The 21139-nt window shown below is 46.6% G+C and overlaps 1 protein-coding gene across 4 annotated transcripts; it reads left to right on the top strand.

The window, feature by feature from the left end:
• The first annotated feature begins 4198 nt into the window (after positions 1–4198).
• On the top strand, positions 4199–18970 carry LOC112204066 (nuclear pore complex-interacting protein family member B12-like). 4 transcript variants are annotated; one of them, XM_063796746.1, is made up of 8 exons: positions 4199–4399; positions 4568–4664; positions 7745–7873; positions 11496–11595; positions 11759–11903; positions 15991–16051; positions 16161–16196; positions 17554–18970. In XM_063796746.1, the coding sequence occupies exons 2-8, from the start codon at positions 4590–4592 to the stop codon at positions 18814–18816; spliced, it is 1809 nt and encodes a 602-aa protein (XP_063652816.1). In that variant the 5' UTR covers positions 4199–4399; positions 4568–4589; the 3' UTR covers positions 18817–18970. The 4 variants fall into 4 exon arrangements, with proteins under 4 accessions (XP_063652816.1, XP_063652818.1, XP_063652817.1 ...); XM_063796748.1 differs by lacking the exon at positions 4199–4399 and having other exon boundaries at positions 4497–4664; positions 17554–17800; positions 18059–18970; XM_063796747.1 differs by lacking the exon at positions 4199–4399 and having other exon boundaries at positions 4497–4664; positions 17554–18575; positions 18621–18970.
• Positions 18971–21139: the final 2169 nt, after the last annotated feature.

The following is a 21139-nucleotide window of genomic DNA, read 5'->3' as shown; positions in this document are numbered from 1 at the left end:
AGAAGGAAGGAACAATGATCCTCCAGCTACCTCACAGGGCTGGCACAGGTGGCCACTGCCCTGGCATCACCCAGCTGTGTTCGGCAGCCTGAACCCCATCTGTGGGGATGTGAGGAGGAAAATACAAAAGTCCTTAGGTGAACACTGAGAAGGCAGATGCAGCAGAAGCCTCCAGGCTGGAACTACCCAGTCTTGGACCTATGGTGGAGATAGAGCATAGCTGGCGATCATGAGTACTTACACTGTAAGGTCACCTGGTTGCACTATGGCCTCATCTGTGGCTCTGAAAATGAAGATTTGGAAGGAGATCATCACAGCTAATGTTTAACAAGCCCCTCCTGTGTGCCAAATCATTCACCCCTCACAACAACCGAATGAGCTAAGGATTCTCGTTATATATAGTTTATGGAGAAGGAAGTGCAGACATAAAGAGGTGAATTATCTTACCCAGATCACACAGCTGATAAGTGGTGGAGGCAGAATAGAATCTAAACAGTGTGGCTCCGGAGCCCACATGCATTGATTCGACAAGTGTTTATTGAGCACCTGCCACGGACAAGGCCTTGTGTGATTAAATAGGGTTATAATTAGTAATATAAAAATGAGAAATCACTAATGCTTTTTAGACTTAACATTTTCTTTTTTTGTAGGTTTCAGGCACAGAACTGTATATCCAATAATAGTGAAATGGATCCCACTAATTATGACCGAAATGATGATACATTTAAATGACTTGGATGTTTTATAGGTATGATCTCGTGAAACCTTGAGAGAAACTGAATGATGAATGAAACTATTGTTCCTGTTTCACACAGAAGAAAACTGAGGTTAAAAGGGGTAAAGTAATTTTGCATGGCATGAAGTAGAAATTCAAAGTACAGGAATTTGAACTTGGTTCTGTCCTTTTCTGAAGCCCTTGACCACTATAGACTCAAACATCACCTTGTTTTTCCACTCATTCAACACTTTTTTTTTTAATTGTCTAATAGGTTGGCACTCATGATGAGCCCCTGTTCTCATTCTGCAAATGGTGAAGCTCTCTATTGTCCTGACCCCACAGTTCCTGTCCCATGAGCAGGGCCAGCTCACCAAGGAGCTGCAGCAGCACGTAAAGTCAGTGACATGCCCATGCGAGTACCTGAGGAAGGTGAGTGAGTGCAGACAGATGGGGCCTGGTGCCCTTGAGCAGTTCCCGGGTCTCAGCCGCCACACATCTCATAGCGGGTGATGCTGGGGGAAGCTTACACAGTCTCAGTACTGGCTTCTTCCTCTTTTTCTTTCCATACAAGTGGCTTAGGGATGGGGTAGAGTAGTTGACTTATTTGGATGAAAACCACTATCTTCTGTCAGAAACTCAAAAGGAATCATTGCTGGCATGCTAACCTAAAGAAAAACAACCAGACAAGTGCCCAACGACACTTAAAAAGGTTATTTATTATCTTGCCAAGTTTAGGCTGGGCATGGTGACTCATGCCTGTAATCCCAGCATTTTGGGAGGCTGAGGCTGGTGGATCACCAGAGGCCAGGACTTCGAGACCAGCCTGACTAATATGGCAAAACCTCGTCCCTACTAAAAATACAAAAATTAGCCGGGCATGGTGGTGTGAGCCTGTAGTCCCAGCTACTCAGGAGGCTGAGACAGGAGAATTGCTGAGATCCAGGAGGTGGAGGTTTTAGTGGGCCGAGATCACTCCATTGCACTCCAGACTGTGCGACAGAGCGAGACTCTGTCAAAAAAAAAAAAATTATCCTGCAAAATTTGAAAAGGAAATTCAAATCAACAGCTTCTAAACTACTTTTTAACATGACTCATAATAAGAAATACATTCTATAGTACATATATATGTTCTATAATTTTGAATAAAAGAATTAACCACATCATGTTTATTTTACAACATGTAATACATATTTTTTATTCTCCTTCATTTGTTTTGAATGCTCTGTGCAGTCTACAAAAAGTCCAATAGTAATAATTAAATTATTCATTAAGTTGAACATTATCTTGTCTTTTAAAATGATAATCTCAAAAATGATCTTTTATTTTTGAGATTTATATAGATACACACACACAGACACACACACACACACACACACACACACATATATATATATATATATATATATATATATATATATATATATATATATTTTTTTTTTTTTTGAGACAGAGTTTCACTCTGTCCCCCAGGCTGGAGTGCAATGGCACAATCTTGGCTCACTGTAACCTCCGTCTCCCGGGTTCAAGCAATCCCTCTGCCTCAGCCTCTGAGTAGCTGGGACTACAGGTGTGCGCCACCATGCCCAGCTAATTTTTGTATTCTTAGTAGAGATGGGGTTTCACCATATTGGCCAGGCTCGTGTCAACTCCTAACCTCGTGATCCGCCTGCCTCAGCCTCCCAAAGTGCTGGGATTACAGGCGTGAGCCACCATGCCCAGCCAAATCTAGGGCTGGAACATGGCTGCAGCATATAAAAAGAATTGAATTCCATACTTTTGTTAACCCTGTTTTTTGTTTGTTTGTAGTTGTTGCTGTTTTTGAGACAGAGTCTCGCTCTGTCGCCTAGGCTGGAGTGCAGTGGTGCAATCTCGGCTCACTGCAGACTCTGCCTCCCGGGTTCAAACTATTCTCCTGCCTCAGCCTCCCAAGTAGGTGGGACTACAGGCGCCCACCACCACACCCGGCTAATATTTGTATTTTATTAGAGACAGGGTTTCACCATATTGGCCAGGCTGGTCTGGAACTCCTGACCTTGTGATCCGCCCACCTCGGCCTCCCAAAGTGGTGGGATTACAGGTGTGAGCCACCACACCCAGCCCCTGTTTTGCTTTTGTTTTGCTTGCTTCTTAGGGTTGTTTTTCTATTTATGGTAAAGGCATTGGCTTTCCATTTGTAGCATCAATAGAATATTTCCTGTTTACAATAACCGTATGTCATAGTAAATGGTAAAGGGATTTAAAGCAGTGGTTTTCAGCTGCCAGAGGCCTGAGAGAGTTTGGGCACACTCTGTGTGATCGGGCAGAAGGCCTGTGGGAAGTTTAGCTGAGGACAGGGCCAGGAAAGGTGATGGACAGTGGGGGTCTGTCCTGGTCACCAGGCCCCTGGGTCCTGCCCACCTGCTTGGAGCTCCCCACCCATCACACATGATGCTGCCAAGCCCTCTGGGTATTGTGGGCAAATACCTTAGGAGAGAAACTGATGAGCTTTGTTTCTTGAAATGCACAGATTCCTTGGACATCCCTGAGAGATCAATCATGAAAGTCAACTTGGTTTTCTCCCCCTCATTTGGGTTCAGAATTTAAAGTCCACACACATGGGCAGTAAGATGATATAGATAAGGACATCATCACTCGGTTTCGGATGTTAAAATGTCTAGGTGGGTTACGGGTGATTTGAGATCACACAACCTTGTGCCACAAAGAGGAATTCCCAGGCCAGAGGGAGACATTTTATTGCCATGTTATGATCTTATCATTGAGTTGAAAGGCAATCTTGTTTCATTTTGGATTCTTTCTTATGTTTATGTCTTATAAGGGCACTTTGAATTTCCAAGCAAATAATAATTTTGAATTAGCTTTTAATCATTGACTTCTAGCACAGTTATATGATCAGAAACATGCTGTGTGATTTGATTGCTCTCAAATATATTGAGATTTGCTGGAACAAAATAAGTCAGGTTAATTTTTGTAAATGTACCATGCATGCTTAAAATGAATGTATGTACATTTGTTCCTGAGATACAGGTTGATGGGCGGATGGCTACATGGATGTGATGGAGATGGTTTACTATCGGGACCTTCCGTATCCTGCTGATGCTTTGTTGCTTAGGATATGAATGGCTGAGCGGAGGCTATAAAACCTGGCACTCTGCTTGGGTATGAGGTTCTTCCTGCCATCCTGCCATCATTTGTTTTTTATGTTTTGTCGCCAAAAGTGACCTTGAGGAACCCTGGGAGCTCAGGAAGGAAGGAGCGCCCAGAAGCAGGGACAGGGAGCTGGTTGGGGAGGACCAGAAATCAGGTTTGTGAAGGTTCCAGAGAGGACCTGTCCTTGCGAGGAGTGTGGGAGACTGAGATGGGGGAGGGGTCATTGGAATGATGCGGGCGCTACTTGGCATTATCCATTGTGAGGCACCACCGGGGTCATCAGGGATTGGTGGAGAGGGAGTATAAAGCCCCAGGGTTGCTAAGGGAGGGCCCAGACCGAAGAAGGTTTGGTGGATAGCAGAACCTTTTTGTCTCCCTCTAATTGCTCCTAAGCCTCACGCTCCCTTGCCCCGCGTGTCCTGTTGCTTCCCTGATCTTCTCCGTGACCTGTAGCTAAGCCTTCCACCAGCGCTTGAGTACTTAATTTGAACCGGATCCTTTCCCAGACCCTTTCTTCTTCTCCTCCTCCTCCAGGTGCCCAACAGCCCCCTTCTCCTCCTTTCCCTTCCCTTACTTCCCCCCTTCCCCTCCCCTTCCCCTCCCCCTCCCCTCCCCCTCCCCAACTCAGATCCCGGCCCGGTCCCCGTCCCCTTCCCTCCCCCCTGCCCTAAGCCACCTCCACCTCTGTCCTGGCCGCCTCAGGGCGCCCTGAAAGGACCAGGACATGCGGGTGCGGTGGATGCTCTTTTGGCTCCTCTTTTGGCTCCTGCTGGAATTTATCAGCCATCAGTGCATCTCTGTGAGTAGACGCTGGACCCGTGGGGTTTCTTCCTTTTTACTGGGCTGTGTCACGCGGCATGAAATTACACAGCTCAGGCCTGTAATCCCAGCACTTTAGGGGGCCGAGGTGGGCAGATCACTTGAGTCCAGGAGTTGAAGACTAGCCAGGGCATCATAGCGAAACCCCATCTCTACAAAAAATTCCAAAAGAGATTAGTTGGGTCTGGTGGTGTGTACCTGTTATCCCAGTTACTGGAGAGGCTGAGGTGAGAGGATCGCTTGGGCCCAGGAGCTGGACGTTGCAGTGAGCCGAGATGGCCCCGCTGCACTCTTGTCTCTAACAAACAAAATGGACCAAAACAAAGTGAAATGTCATTTGATTTGTGTCATCTGGTTTGATGACTTTTTTTTTTTTTTTTTTTTTAAGACAGAGTCTCACTCTGTCGCCCAGGCTGGAGTGCAGTGGCAAGATCTCGGCTCACTGTAACCTCCGCTTCTGGGGTTCAAGCAATTGTCCTGCCTCAGCCTCCTGAGTAGCTCAGATTACAATGCCTGGCTAATTTTTGTATTTTTAGTAGACCACCACGCCTGGCTAATTTTTGTATTTTTAGTAGAGACGGGGTTTCACCATGTTCGCCAGGATAGTCTCCATCTCTTGACCTCGTGATCCGCCTGCCTCAGCCTCCCAGTGCTGGGATTACAGGCGTGGGCCACCGCGCCTGGCCAAAATATATAACCTTAAGTGTAAGTTTACTAACTTTGGAAAGTACATACACCAGCATAAACCAACCCCCTTTCAAGATCCACATTATTTTATTTATTTATTTATTTTTTTGAGACAGTTTCTCCCTTGTTGCCCAGGCTGGAGTGCAATGGGGCAATATCAGCTCACCGCAACCTCTGCTTCCCAGGTTCGAGCGATTCTCCTGCCTCAGCCTCTCGAGTGGCTGGGATTACAGACATGTGCCACCACTCCCAGCTAATTTTGTATTTTTAGTAGAGATAGGGTTTCTCCATGTTGGTCAGGCTGGTTTTGATCTCCCGACCTCAGGTGATCCGCCCGCCTCGGCCTCCCAAAGCGTTGGGATTACAGGCGTGAACCACCGTGCCCAGCCAAGATCTACACTATTATGTCACCCCAGAAAGTGAACTCTCACTCTTCCCAGCCGGTCTCTTTCTTATCATAGGTTAGCTTGCTTATTCTGGAATTTCGCGTATACAGACGCATGCCATGCCATAGGTACTCTTTTGTGTCTGCTTTGTTCTGCTCAACACCATGTTTCTGAAATCATTACCGTTGTTGTATGGTTCTCTAACTCCATCATTTCCATTTCAGACTCAGCATATGCTGAGTTCAACCTGTTGAAGGGCTATCTCTGTTTAATTCACCATCTTGAAAGAAACATTTAAAATTGAGATGTTTTCAAGAATATATAGTTAAATCCTGAGGAATCCATGTAGAAATGTTATCACAAGCTGTCTGAACTTTGTTAATTTTTAAGCACTAAAATTTGATACTTATTTGTGAATGAAGTAATCTCTTCATTGTGTGTTTTTTTTTTACTTATGCTGAGATTTAAATGACAAAGATTCATATAATCCAAGAGAGAAGTATTATTTAGAGGGATTCTTTTACCATGTGATATATAATAAATGCATCCAATGCTATACATCAATTTAAAAAACAAGTAAATAACTTTAAAGAAAAGATAACTACTGGCCAGGTGCAGTGGCTCACACCTGTATTCCCAGCACTTTGGGAGGCCGAGGCAGGTGGATCATGAGGTCAGGAGTTGGAGACCAGCCTGGCCAAGATGGTGAAACCCTGTTTCTACTAAAAATACAAAAATTAGCCGAGCGTGGTGGCAGGCACCTGTAATCCCAGTTACTCAGTAGCTGAGGCAGGAGAATCGCTTGAACCCGGGAGGCGGAGGTTGCAGTGAGCTGAGATCATGCCACTGCAATCTAGCCTGGGTGACAGAGCAAAACTTTGTCTCAAAACAGAAAAGAAAAGATAAGATAATTACTTTATACTTAGCTTGTCTTAGCCATGAGTGACGGGCTGCATGTGGCCCAGGACAGTTTTGAATGCAGTTCAACACAAATTTGTAAACTTTCTTAAAACGTTAGGAGATTTTGGCCAGGTACAGTGGCTCATGCCTGTAATCCCAGCGCTTTGGGAGGCTGAGGCGGGCAGATTACCTGAGGTCAGGAGTTCGAGACCACCCTGGCCAACATGGCAAAACCCCATCTCCACAGAAAATACAAAAATTTGCTGAGTGCACTGTCAGGCACCTGTACTCCCAGCTACTCAGGAGGCTGAGGCAGGAGAATCACTTGAACCTGAGAGGCAGAGGTTGCAGTGAGCCGAGAGCACACCACTGCACTCCAGCCTGGGTGACAGAGTGAGACCCCATCTCAAAAACAACAAACCAAAACAAAAACAAAAAAATGGCCGGGCACGGTGGCTCACACCTGTAATCCCAGCACTTTGGGAGGCCGAGGCAGGCAGATCGCCTGTCAGGAGTTCAAGGCCAGACTGGCCAACATGGTGAAACCTCATCTCTACTAAAAATACAAAAATTAGTCGGGCATGGTGGCAGAGACCTGTAATCTCAGCTACTCGGGAGGCTGAGGGAGGAGAATGGCTTGAGCCCAGGAGCTGGAGTTTGCAGTGAGCCGAGATTGCACCACTGCACTCCAGCCTGGGCGACTGAGTGGAGCGGAACTCTGTCTCAAAAAAAAAAGAGGTTTTTTTTAGATCATCAGCTATTGTTAGTGTTAGTGTATGTTATGTGTGGCTCAAGACAACTTTGCTTCTTTTAATATAGGCAGGGAAGTCAAAAGATTGGATATCCCTGCTTTATACCAAGAAAGACAACACCCCACATTTGCAATGCCTAAAAACACTACCAGCCATCTGAAAAACATGTGACTTCTAACTTCTGTTCTTTTTTGTAGCAGTGGAATCCCACAGTGATATCTGAGGGATGTGGTTACCTTTTGGAGGAGGTTGACGGTTTCTAAGGATGATTCTTTCTGAGTGAAATATTGTCAGTGTCATTGACCTTTTCATTATTTCAACTATTATTATTCCAGGTTATCAATATTCTGGCTGACCATCATCATCGTGGGACTGACTTTGGTGGAAGTCCTTGGTTAGGTATCATTATTGAATTTCTGAGAAGTTATAAAGTTGTCATTACCCTCTGGACAGTTTACCTTTGGGTGAGTATACTAACTTTCTGTAGAGGTATACTTGTAATCACAAATAAGAATAAATTATATAAAACAATTCACGTTTCTGGACTTCATTATGAATATGTGGTTTTACCCAAAAAATCAGGGAAATGATTTATTAGCATAAGAATTATGAAAATATCTGCCATTTACATTATGAAAATTAAATAGATCAGTGTTTTTTTAATAGAATGTCAACAGAGCTTTTGGTCAAAAATAAGTTTTTTTAACCTTTGTGCTATTTGTCACAAATGGAGTATGAGGTTTCGTCACTTAAATAGGAAATTCTTTCTAAACTCTTCTGCTTTATAGTTCTATCGTATGGGTGGAAGGAAAGCTTCCAGTCTCCTCTCTGAAGATTCACTGCAGAAATGAGCTGAGAACAGACAGCTTAACAGGAAAAGAAAAACATAGAACAGGCATAAACATGGGAACCAGCTGAAAAATGAGACGGCTAGAAGGGCTGGATGGTTGATGCTTAAAGAGCACCCTCTTCTGAGGGGAGAGGGAGATAGATGGAGATGTAGGCCATTTAGAGGGGCAGCAGATGATTTTTAGGGGAAATGAAAGGGCCCAAGGAACAAACAATTGGCCTGAGACAAAGTTCCTCTGAGGTCATAGGGACGAGGTGACAAACTGCCGGAAGGTGAAGGGCAGAACTGCACTGCGTCTCATGATGCAGAGAAAGCCCCAGAGAATCTCTTAGAACTGCCCTCCAAGAGAAGCAATGAAAAGTGTGTCTGGGCAGGGTAATTTTGAATGACATCATTCAAAGTGCATGTTCCCACTTGCAACTGGAGAGAGATCAGTATGTCAAAAGTCTGTACTTGGTAAGAATTTGGCTGCTAAGTTGTGCCATAATTTGTCTTTTGAGCCTTTTTTCCTTTGGGGAAGTTGAGCTCTACATTTTGTCTTGCCATTCATGACAGTAAAAATGTGGTTGTCTGGGGGCTGAACCTCCTTCTGAACAATGATCCAAGATAAAAGTACTAATACCACAATGCTTTTTTATATTCAAGGGAAGAGGAAGTATGTTTCAGTTTTACCGCCTAGATAATTACACGTCATTTGGCACTGCCTTTCAAGATATGTAGAAAACAGAAAATATATGAGTTATGAAGATATCTAGGCACATTTAACATTCTCTGTGCCACTTAGTCCTGAACAGAGAATTTTCGGTATAAATTGGAGGAAGCTTTTTTTTTTTTTTCTCTTTTCTCACCCCCAAGACGAGTCTCCCTCTGTTGCCCAGGCTGGAGTATAATGGTGTGACCTCAGCTCACTGCAACCTCCACCTCCTGGCTTCAAGTGATTCCCCTGCCTCAGCCTCTCAAGTAGCTGGGATTACAGGTGCCTACCACCATGCCCAGCTAATTTTTGTATTTTTAGTAGAGTCGGGGTTTTACCATGTTGGCCAGGCTAGTCTCAAAACCCGACCTCAAATGATCCACCCGCCTCAGCCTCCCAAAGTGCTGGGATTACAAGCGTGAGCCACCACGTGAGCCAGGGGAAGTTTTTAAATTTACCACTTTTTAACAATTCCATTTAGGAAAGTTCAGTTGAGTTGTTGGACTTGGACAACTTCGCACCTCTCATCTTTGTCCTTGTCATCTAGTCATCTATACCATTACCTCCTAAGCAGGGACATCATGGGTGCCATGAAGCATTCATGCGTGATGGCATTTCTTTGCTTCTCATTTCTTCATGTGTTTGACATTTCTCCTAGCTCCAAACTGGGCCAGCTACCTTTCCTATGAAATCTAGCAGTAGCTGTGGGATTGACGTGGTTGCTCTTTTCATCTTTTTAGATTACCCATTGCTTCTCTTGAAATCCTAGTACATGATTTTTTTTTTATCCTATGTGCAGAAATCAGGAAAAAACAAATTCTACAAAGAATTTGAAAGATATTATTTCAGGCCAGGTGTGGTGGCTCATGCCTGTAATCCCAGCACTTTGGGAGGCTGAGGCAGATGGATCACTTGAGGTCAGGAGTTCAAGACCAGATGGGCCAACATGGTGAAACCCCATCTCTACTAAAAAGACAAAAATTAGCCAGGCATGGTAGCGGGCACCTGTAATCCCAGCTACTTGGGAGGCCGAGGCACAAGAATCGCTTGAATCTGGGAGGTGGAGGTTGCCGTGAGCCACGGTAGCGCCACTGCACTTCAGCATGGTTGAGAGTGACACTCCGTCTCAAGAAAAAAGTCATTTCAATGACTACCTCAGGAGATTCATAGGTATCTGACCCACATCTGAGATGGGATTTGCATTGCATTTTAGCTATGATGAGAACAAATATTTAATATCTTCGAAGATTAAAAGCATACTGTGATAATATGGAAATCTTGGTGGGAATTCAGTCATTAGTGAGAATGTTTTGCGTTAAGTTCAAACCAGCCTCAATGAAGCTGATGTGAGGGAAGGCAAAATGAACTCTGAGTAGAGCAGGGACAGAAGGAAGATGCTCCAGTGCAGATCAGGAAGGAGCAGGGGGTGAAATGTTACAAATTCTAGAACTCAGAGAGCTGAAGGTAATTACTTCCTTTTCAAGTTGTGAAACATGTTAACCTGTGGTAAAATACTTATAAGATGATAATTACCATCTAACCGTGTTGAAGTGTACAGTTCCGTTGTGTGAAGTATATTCATGTCATTTTTTTTTTTTTTTGAGACGGAGTCTCACTCTGTCACCAGGCTGGAGTGCAGTGGTGGGATCTTGGCTCACTGCAACCTCTGCCTCCTGAGTTCAAGCAGTTCTCTTGCCTCAGCCTCCCAAGTAGCTGGGACTACAGGCGTGCGCCACCATGCTCAGCTAAGTTTTGTATTTTTAGTAGAGACGGGGTTTCACCATGTTGCCCAGGATGGTCTCCATCTCTTGACCTTGTGATTCACCCGCCTCAGCCTCTCAAAGTGCTGGGATTACAGGCGTGAGCTACCGCACCTGGCCTATTTTTTTTTTTTTTTTTTTTGAGACAGAGTTTCAATTTTGTTGCCCAGTTTGGAGTGCAATGGCACAATCTCAGCTCACCACAACCTTTTCCTGCTGGGTTCAAGTGATTCTCCTGCCTCAGCCTCCCGACTAGCTGGGATTACAGGCATGCACCACCATGCCTGGCTAATTTTGTATTTTTAGCAGAGACAGCATTTCTCCATGTTGGTGAGGCTGGTCTCAAACTCCCGACCTCAGGTGATCTGCCTGCCTCGGCCTCCCAAAGTGCTGGGATTACAGGAGTGAGCCACCGTGCCAGCCTCATGTCATTCTTGTGTGTGTGTGTGTGTGTCTGTGTGTGTGTGTGTGTGTGTGTGTGACAGAGTCTCATTCTGTCCCTCAGGCTGGAGTGCAGTGGTGTGATCTCGGCTCACTGCAACCTCCGCCTCCCAGCTTCAAACGGTTCTCTGCCTCAGCCTCCCGAGTAGCTCGGATTACAGGCCCCGCTGCCATGCCTGGCTAATTTTTGTATTTTTAGTAGAGACGGGGTTTCACCATCTTGGCCAGGCTGGTCTTGAACTCCTGACCCCGTGATCCACCTGCCTCGGCCTCCCAAAGTACTGGGATTATACGCATGAGCCACCGTGCCCAGCCGTCATTCTTATATTATTATTTCCTAGTTGTCTTTCCTGAAGACTATCTTCCAGTCTGAAAATGGACATGATGGATCCACAGATGTACAGCAGAGAGCCAGGAGGTCCAACCGCCGTAGACAGGAAGGTATGGCTCTGTTGGAGTCCCCATAGTGTGGAAATGAGTTTGCCCTGGAAAGGGAAAGAACAGCTTCTTGCCCTCAGGTTTCTCACCTTCTCCTCTCCTCACTCTCACCAAGGGCTGAGGTCCATTTGTATGCACACAAAGAAAAGAGTTTCTTCCTTTCCAGGAAATAAAATTGGCCGGAAAGACGCCATTACTCTACGGAGACATGTGAAAAGAAAAGTTAGAGATAAAATCCATAAGATGAAGGTGACACCGAAAATCAACCATCATGACAAAATCAATGGAAAGAGGAAGACCGCCAAAAAACAGTAAGATGTGCCTTGACACAAATACTGTTGTATGAACCATGTGCCAATCAAAGTAGACAACTGTAAAGTCCTTGAGAATATTTTCTACAATATTTGTGGCAAATTCAGTGGGTTCAAAATTGAGTTTGTCCTTTCTGCTTCATTAGTTTAAGCTGTATAATTCCTTTCCCTTCCTACATTCTTGTTTGTCATTTTTTCGGGGGAAGAGGAGTTGCTAGTACTGGCATTGGTTTTCCTTTCTCTCTCTCTTTTTTTTTTTTTTTTTTCCTGAGATGGAGCTTTGCTGTTGTTGCCCAGGCTGTAGTGCAATGGCACAATCTCAGCTCACTGCCTTTTGGGTTCAAGCGATTCTCCTGCCTCAGCCTCCCAAGTAGCTGGGATTACAGGTGCCCACCACCACGCCCAGCTAATTTTTGTATTTTTACTAGAGATGGGGTTTCACCATGTTGTCCACGCTGGTCTCGAACTTCTGACCTCAGGTAATCCACCTGCCTCAGCCTCCCAAAGTGCTGGGATTAGAGGCGTGAGCCACCACAGCCAGCCTTTTTTTTTTTTTTTTAATTTTGAGATAGAGTCTCGCTCTGTCGCCCAGGCTGGAGTGCTATGGTGCAATCTTGGCTCACTGCAACCTCTGCCTCCCAGTTTGAAGCAATTCTGCCTCAGCTTCCCGAGTAGCTTGGATTACAGGTGTGTGCCACCACATTTGGCCAATTTTTTTTTTTTTTTTTTTTTTTTTTTTTGAGACAGAGCCTCACTCTGTCACCCAGGCTAGAGTGCAGTGGCATGATCTTGGCTCGCTGCAACCTCCACCTCCCAGGTTCAAGTGATTCTTATCCCTCAGCCTCTTGAGTAGCTGGGACTACAAGCATATGCCACCATGCCCGGATAATTTTTGTATTTTTAGTAGAGGCGGGGTTTCACCATATTGGCCAAGCTGGTCTAGAACTCCTGACATCATGATCCGCACACCTCGGCCTCCCAATGTGCTAGGATTACAGGCATGAGCCACCGTGCCCAGCCCAATTTTTGTAATTTTAGTAGAGACAGGGGTTCACCCTGTTGGCCAGGCTAGTCTTGAACTCCTGACCTCAGGTGATCTGCCTACCTCAGCCTCCCAGTGTGAGCCACCACACCCAGCCTGGATTGTTGAATTCAATGCTTGGGTCACCTCCAGATTCATTTTCACAGTCTTTCATGTTTTGGTCATATTACATTGTATTTTGCTGCCATATGACTGATCTTTCTTTGTTAAATGTGAGATACTTGTTACAAAATATTTAGCAATGAATTGAGGCCTAGTAGCATGTTATCTTGCTGCAGAAGAGATGGGAGTCTACTTCTGGGGGATGGTCAGGGGTCCTCCATACAGGCTGCAATTGAGGTCGTCGGTGCAGGCTCAGTCCCTACAAAGGCCAGGGTATTTCCTGTCCACCTCTATTCTGATGCATGACTCTTCTGGGTCTCAACCAGAGCCAGTGGACTTCAGTATGGGTCGCTTTCATTGGCAGACCCTCAATCCACTTGTTTTCCATCTAATCCCATGCATGTGTGCAAAAGCTGCTGTGCTTCTTTGCATCTCAGTAGTTCCTTCTGGAATTCAGCAATGAAACTCAGGGAAATGGGTTCCAAATGCGAGGCTGACTTTCGTCCTGGGTTTCCTTCTTCTCCATCTTCACCTCATGTCTGTTTACTGCCATGTTAGCAATTTGATGTATTCAATCATGGGTTTTATATTCTGTTGGGTGTCCCCCATTGTTCTCATCGGAGATCAGAAGCTTCAGATGCACTTATGCCAACTCAAGAGTAGAATGCTTCCTTAGCTTCCCTCCAGAGTCAGGTTTTGTGTTTCTAGTTCCCAAGTGCACAGCAGGAGTAGTGATGTCCTCACTGGCTTCTCATTTGCATTAAACTGTGAGCTTCTTTAGCGTGGGGACAGGACCCTGCTCCCATTGCATTCTCAGCACCTCACCACACACTCCTTGTTGGAGGCCACTCCAGACAGCATGTGCTGAAGGATGCCCTGTGGTCAGAAACAAGTTGATTAACTTTCTCTTTGAAGTGTTTTCATCCCTGTTTCCTAGCGTTCTGGGAATTTTACACATCCTTCCTATAAAACCAAGTATCAGGTGAGATCCTTAGGATCAGGACCATGAATCAAGTGGTGTGAGGGCAACACAGCAAACTTACCCTTTTTAGGCCGTTTCCTTTTTCTGCCCTCAATCTCTGTGAACTGAACCTTGTTAAACTCAGTCAACACCAGGGTGGATGGTTTGCCATTGTCACCTATTTTCAGGACATAACACCCTGACTTAGGAGCCATTCCAATCATTTGTAATTCAATAGATGCGCCCAGCATTCAGATTGCCTTTTCTCTCAACCAGGATCTTTAAAGTCGATGACAAGAGTTCCAGTCCTGAATCATGGCAAAGTGCAGTAGTGAACTGCGGGGTTAATGACACCATATTCTGGAAGGATCTCTCTATGGCTGATGGTCTCAGTTCCGGCATCAGCCTCTGACTGAGAATCAGGTCTCACACAGGAGGAGTCAGATGAGGAGCAATCCTCTGCTTCCGATGGAGTTAGTTGTGATGAATTGGTGAGGTCTGGTTTTTCACACTGAACTAAAATGAGCTTTCGCTGTGTCAAGCACAAGACTGACCCCAGAAACACACATAGTGCACCTCATAGAAGCTTTTAATAGTCTTTATATTTACTAAAGAATAGGACTAACTATGGAACTATGAAGATGAGCTGGAAATGACAGGTGACTTGCCAGCAGGCCAGAGTGTGACTTTTTTTTGTCCCTCAATGGGAGGTATCAATTCTCCCTTCGGTTGTGAGAATCAGTTGGTTCATTTGTGGAAAGGTTGCAGGGGGGATCTTTGAATCACAGCCTTCAGATGCCAGAAGGGCAGAGGGAATCCCACACGGGCTGGTGGATCATGTGTGTGCATTTCTCTCCCTTCTAATCTGAGGAAACTAAGCATGAAAGAATGTGAGCATGCAGAAAAGGAGAGGTAGGTATCAGAGGCAGAGGAAAATGGGAAATTGGATACGAAAGAAATACACACCTACAAGTGAGTTCAGAAACTGAACCCCACCCTCCTGGGAAACGCCCATTGGAGTGTTGTTTTTAACCTTTGTACAATGTTTAGACCCAGTAAATGCAGAAATAGAAACAAATGGTCAGAAGACATATCGTGAGAGAGAGAGAGAGTTCACAAAACAGAAAACAAAGTACCTTAATATTTACCAGTGACCAAAAGATGTGAAGTAGCAAAACGTCTCCTGACCCCATTGCCAGCTAGACTGTGTGGAAACTCGGTTCATACCAGCCATTCTGGGGGGGGGTGAGTTGTTGTCATCCTTAGGAAAGTGTGTTGTTGTAGGATCAACCACATCCTTCAAAAGGACTATGCCTGTTTATAAGCCCAGCTGTTTCTGCCCTGTGAAACACGGTGAGGATATTAATACAAAGAGAATACAGCTTTATGAGAAAAGATGCTCAGTGAAGGATGAATTAGGGATATACTGAGAATGGGGAAGGAAACTATCATCTCAGAAGTCAGCAGGCAGTAAGCAAGAGGAGGAATCAATATAGCAACAGTTTGGATCAGACTGTACAGTTTTTTTGTTTTTGTTTTTGTTTTTCTGAGATGGAGTCTCGCTGTGTCACCCAGGCTGGAGTGCAATGATGTGATCTTGGCTCACTGCAACCTCCGCCTCCCAGGTTCAAGTGATTCCCCTGCCTCAGCCTCCCGAGTAGCTGGGATTACAGGTGCCTGCCACCACGCCTGGCTAATTTTTTGTATTTTTAGTAGAGAAGGGGTTTCACCATATTAGCCACAATGGTCTCAATCTCCTGACCTCGTGATCCATCCGCCTCGCCCTCCCAGAGTGCTGGGATTACAGGCGTCAGCCACTGTGACCGGCTCAGACTGTACTCTTATAGCCATCTGAAATACGTTTTCTAGGTATAGATAGATTGTGTAAGGGTACAGTTGTGAGGATAACAGAAATATGGCAGATTATTTAAAATCATCCTGAAAGTGGTGCTTTATCTGATGAAAGTGATTGTAATCCATAGGAAAACGTATCAACCTGCGCAAGAGTTGCAGCGGCGGGCAGAGGACTACCACAAATGCAAAGTAAGGAGCTTCCTCCCCGCAGTTGCAGGATAGTTCAGTGCTGATGCAGATGATGCCACGGCCCTTAGACTCTCTCAACATTCAATTTCTCATGTGTTGGCTTTTTCAGATCCCCCCTTCTGCAAGAAAGCCTCTTTGCAACTGGGTAAGTTTGCTTGTTTTCCTTGCTTTTGGACATAGTCTGCCAGGTCCGGACCTGGATACATTTTTCTCCCTACAGCTCTGTGCTCAAGCCCTGCAGAGGGAGATGGCAGAGAGAAAGGCTGCCTACAAGCATCACAGTCCCATCCCTGTTGGTAACCGTGTTGTGCAAAAACACTTTCATCCCCACCCAGTGGGGCCCCTGATCTAATATTCTAAGTGTCAGAGGTCCCGTATTTGTAATAGCAAATGGGCCCTGACTGTAAATTAGTGAAGAGTGAATGTAACTTATTACCCACAGGGACAATTCCAAATGAAGGCCTTAAATGATGCTCAGCTAAGCTGGTTCTTGTGTGGCCTCTGTACCTTCAAAAGCTGCCGAGTCCTATTACACGTGATGGGACTTGTACACTTGAAGTGAAACACAGTTTTAAAACTTGCTTTGTTTAGAATTCCCACCTCATTTTTCCATGGACAAAAGTATTCTTCATGTTTTAGTGCACTTACAATTTGGTATTACCTGGGAGTGAAAAGAAATATTATAGCCATGCCTAACTGACTTCTTGAGATAAGATTGTTCTGTCAGAAAACCCTCTCCCAGTTCCCCTGCAGCTCTTCAGGAATGCACATCTCTCCAGAGCTCTTTGTTCTCATGGGTGGCACCTCCAGAGTGAAGAAGATCCTTTGTCAAGAAGGGAAACAGAGGGGAAATGAGAGGGGCCTGCAGGCAGAGCTGGAATCAACTTCCACTCTGCCTCTTGCAAGCTGTGTGACCCTGAGCACAATTTCTCCTTCCTCTGGAAACCTCTGTTTTCTTAGATTTGGAGCAGGGTGGTCACACTGACCTTGCAGAGTTCTGAGAATCAGAGACAGAACATAAAAGGCCTGGAAAACATTCTCCAAAAAGAAGCTGCAACATGTGTGGACAATGGGCTTTTCACGCCTCTCTTACTGTCTCTTACTGTCTGTTGACCTGGTGCAAGAAACATGCTCTGGTGATGGCTGTGAGGGAGGAATGAGGATAGACATAGACACTCCTGTGTCTCAAACATGCTTCTTTATTACTCTGTTATGACTCTGTCTTCCCTGGGGCAGGACCCCAGCCTGCCTACATTTGCAGACAGACACAGTGGCATGTGGAGACAACAGTGTGTCCCAATGACTTTTCTTTACCCCCCAGCTGTCGGCAGTACTCAGTGGAAGGGTGATATTATGACACTGATACTGCTATTTTGAAACCTGGAGGATGGAAAGGTGCAAAAATCTATCACCAGCAACAGAAGGTGCAGACTGTGTTGGTGGCGGTAATTTTGTCCATCAAATGGATATGTGTGAAAGCATTCCCTCCTTTGTCCCTACAGGTCAGAATGGCGGCAGCGGAGCATCGTCATTCTTCAGGATTGCCCCACTGGCCCTACCTCACAGCTGAAACTTTAAAAAACTGGATGGGCCACCAGCCACCTCCTCCAACTCAACAACGTTCTATAACTGAAAACTCCCTGAGCCTCAAGACACCTCCCGAGTGTCCGCTCCATCCCCTTCCACCCTCAGCGGATGATAATCTCAAGACGCCTCCCGAGTGTCTCATCACTCTTCTTCCACCCTCAGCTCCACCCTCAGCTCCACCCTCAGCGGATTATCATCTCAACAGGCCTGCCGAGTGTCTGCTCTATCCCCCTCCACCCTCAGCGGATGATAATCTCAAGACACCTCCCGAGTGTCTCATCACTCCCCTTCCACCCTCACCTCCACCCTCAGCTCCACCCTCAGCTCCACCCTCACCTCCACCCTCACCTCCACCCTCAGCTCCACCCTCACCTCCACCCTCAGCTCCACCCTCACCTCCACCCTCAGCTCCACCCTCACCTCCACCCTCAGCGGATTATAATCTCAACAGGCCTGCCGAGTGTCTGCTCTATCCCCCTCCACCCTCAGCGGATGATAATCTCAAGACACCTCCCGAGTGTCTCATCACTCCCCTTCCACCCTCACCTCCACCCTCAGCTCCACCCTCAGCTCCACCCTCACCTCCACCCTCACCTCCACCCTCAGCTCCACCCTCACCTCCACCCTCAGCTCCACCCTCAGCTCCACCCTCACCTCCACCCTCAGCTCCACCCTCACCTCCACCCTCAGCTCCACCCTCACCTCCACCCTCACCTCCACCCTCACCTCCACCCTCACCTCCACCCTCAGCTCCACCCTCACCTCCACCCTCAGCGGATGATCATCTCAAGACACCTCCCTTAGCTACTCAGGAGGCTGAGGCAGAAAAACCACCCAAACCCAGGAGGCCGAGGGCCGATGACGTGGACCCATCATCGCCCGAACCCAAGAGGCGGAGGGCCGATGACGTGGACCCATCATCATCCACACCCAAGAGGCGGAGGGCCGATGACGTGGACCCATCATCGCCCAAACCCAAGAGGCGGAGGGCCGATGACGTGGACCCATCATCATCCACACCCAAGAGGCGGAGGGCCGATGACGTGGACCCATCATCACGCAAACCCAAGAGGCGGAGGGCCGATGACGTGGACCCATCATCATCCAAAGCCAAGAGGCGGAGGGCCGATGACGTGGAACCGTCATCACGCAAACCCAAGAGGCGGAGGTTGAGTTAGCTGAGAACAGGCCATTGCACTCAAGCCTGAGCAATAAGAATAAAATTGAGTAGAACAAAATAAAAAAATCAAAAAACAAAACAAAACCCACACTCCAAAAACAAACTAACAAAGAATAAATAAATAATATAAAAATAAAATATATACTGCAGTCCTTATGTTATTGCTTTGTTTCGATATCTGGTATGATTGCCTGAGGGACCTGAGGTTTTTAATCATGGGGTTTTTTTTAATCTTTAGAAGTGGTTGGTTATGTAAAATATTATTATTATTATTTTTTGAGACTGGATTTTGCTGTGTCACCCAGGCTGGAGTGCAGTGGCTTGATCACAGCTCACTGCAGCCTCAACCTCCTGGGCTTCAAGCAATCCTCCTGCCTCAGCCTCCCAAGTAGCTGGGATCACAGATGTGTGCCACCACGCCTGGCCAATGTTAAAAAATCCTTTAACTTTTTTGTAGAGATGCACTCCTGGACTCAAGCGATCCTCCTACTTGTCCTGACCACCAGCCCCTTTCTGATAAACATTTACACTGTTTATTATCTGATGCCATTTCTATCTTCTTCCTTGTCGTCCAGACATCAAATAATTAGGTTTCTTCGGGGTTTTCTTTTTCAAGTGCTCAGTGTTAAAGATCACTCACATTAGGGCCAGACACCACGGCTCATGCCTGTAATCCCAGCACTTTGGGAGGCCGAGGCGGGCAGAGCACTCGAGGTGGGGAGTTTGAGACCAGCCCGGCCAACTTGGTGAAACCCCACCTCTACTGAAAAAAATACAAACATTAGCTGGGCGTGATGGTGCATGCCTGTAGTCCTAGCCACTTGGGAGGCTGAGGCATGAGAATCGCTTGAACCCAGGAGGCAGAGGTTGTAGTGAGCCAAGATCACATCAGCACACTCTAGCCTGGGTGACAGAGCGAGACTCTGACTCAAAAAATAAATAAAATAAATATCACTTACATTAGATATACCCAAGGGGTGGTCTATAGAGACTTGGAAGCAGTGGTTATTGCAACAGGGGCACGGAAGTCATCTGGCTATGCCAGGATGCCCAGGGGATACTCGGGGTGGGTGGCATGGTGCTGCTGGGGACTCACCGCACAGGACGCTCTGATTGACGCACTGCCAGGAGTAGCGCTCTGTCTTGGGGCTGCAGCCGGCCTCCTCAGCTCGAGTGTAACAACAGTCGTGGCCATGGCAGCACCTGCGGATGTCACATGGGCAGGACAGCAGGTGGGTGAAGCTCTCTCCTGGCCCTCCTCTTGCCAGGACCATGGGTGACTGAAGACCCCCAGGGAGGCACAGCATCCTCTTATCTAAGCTTTTTTTTTTTTTTTTTTTAAGAGACAGGGTCTTTCTCTGTCGCCCAGGCTGGACTGCAGAGGCACAATCATAGCTCATGGCAGCCTTGAACTCCTGGGCTCAAGCGATCCTCCCACTTCAGTGTCCCAAGTAGCTGAGACTACAGGCACACGCCAGCATGCCCGGCTGGTTTTTTAATTTGTATTTCCTTTGAGACAGCGTATCTCTCTGTTGCTCAGGCTGGAGTGCAATGGCTCAATCAGCTCACTTTAGCCTTGAACTCCCGGGCTCAAGTGATACTGCCACCTCAACCTCCCAAGTATGCTACTACAGGAACACAAACTCCTTTCAAATGCTGGGATTACAGGTGGGAGCTACTGTACACCTGGCCTTATCTAAGCTGTTTCCCTGAAAATCCCCGACTTGGGTAATGATTCCATTGGCCCCACCATGCCCTGTCCTGCCTTCCTGGCTGTGCCCAAGCTTGGTCCCTGCCTGCCTGCCTGCCTCCCTCTCTGGGTCTCGAGCTCCTGTGACACATGACTCCTCTCTCTTCTTGGAGTGATCCAAGCCCTGCCACTTCCTGACTTTGCCCACACTGTACCCTCTGCCTGGGGCAACTTCATGTCTGCCCATTGACCCTTAGGCCTCAGCCCAGGCACAAGCCCCTGCCTCCGGAGGTCATCCAGGCCTCACCAGGCTACACCCTCTCATAAAATCGGATTCCCTCCCTTCAGGGTAGGTTTATAATGAAACCCTCCTTAGAGGCCAGGTGCGGTGACACCCATCTGTAATCCCAGCACTTTGGGAGGCTAAGGTGGGAGGATCACTTGAGATCAGGGGGTCAAGACCAGCCTGGGCAACATAAGAAGACTCTTGTCTCTCTTGTCTCTATAACAAATTTAAAAATTAGCTCACCAGGCCAGGCTCAGTGGCTCATGCCTGTAATCCCAACTCAGGCTGGAGTGCAATGGCACAATCTTGGCTCACTGCAACCTCCACCTCCTGGGTTCAAGTGAT

The sequence above is a fragment of the Pan troglodytes genome, chromosome 18 (assembly GCF_028858775.2).
Source record: "Pan troglodytes isolate AG18354 chromosome 18, NHGRI_mPanTro3-v2.0_pri, whole genome shotgun sequence".
Classification (NCBI taxonomy): Eukaryota; Metazoa; Chordata; class Mammalia; order Primates; family Hominidae; genus Pan; species Pan troglodytes.
This window is presented reverse-complemented; position numbering and strand designations above follow the sequence as displayed.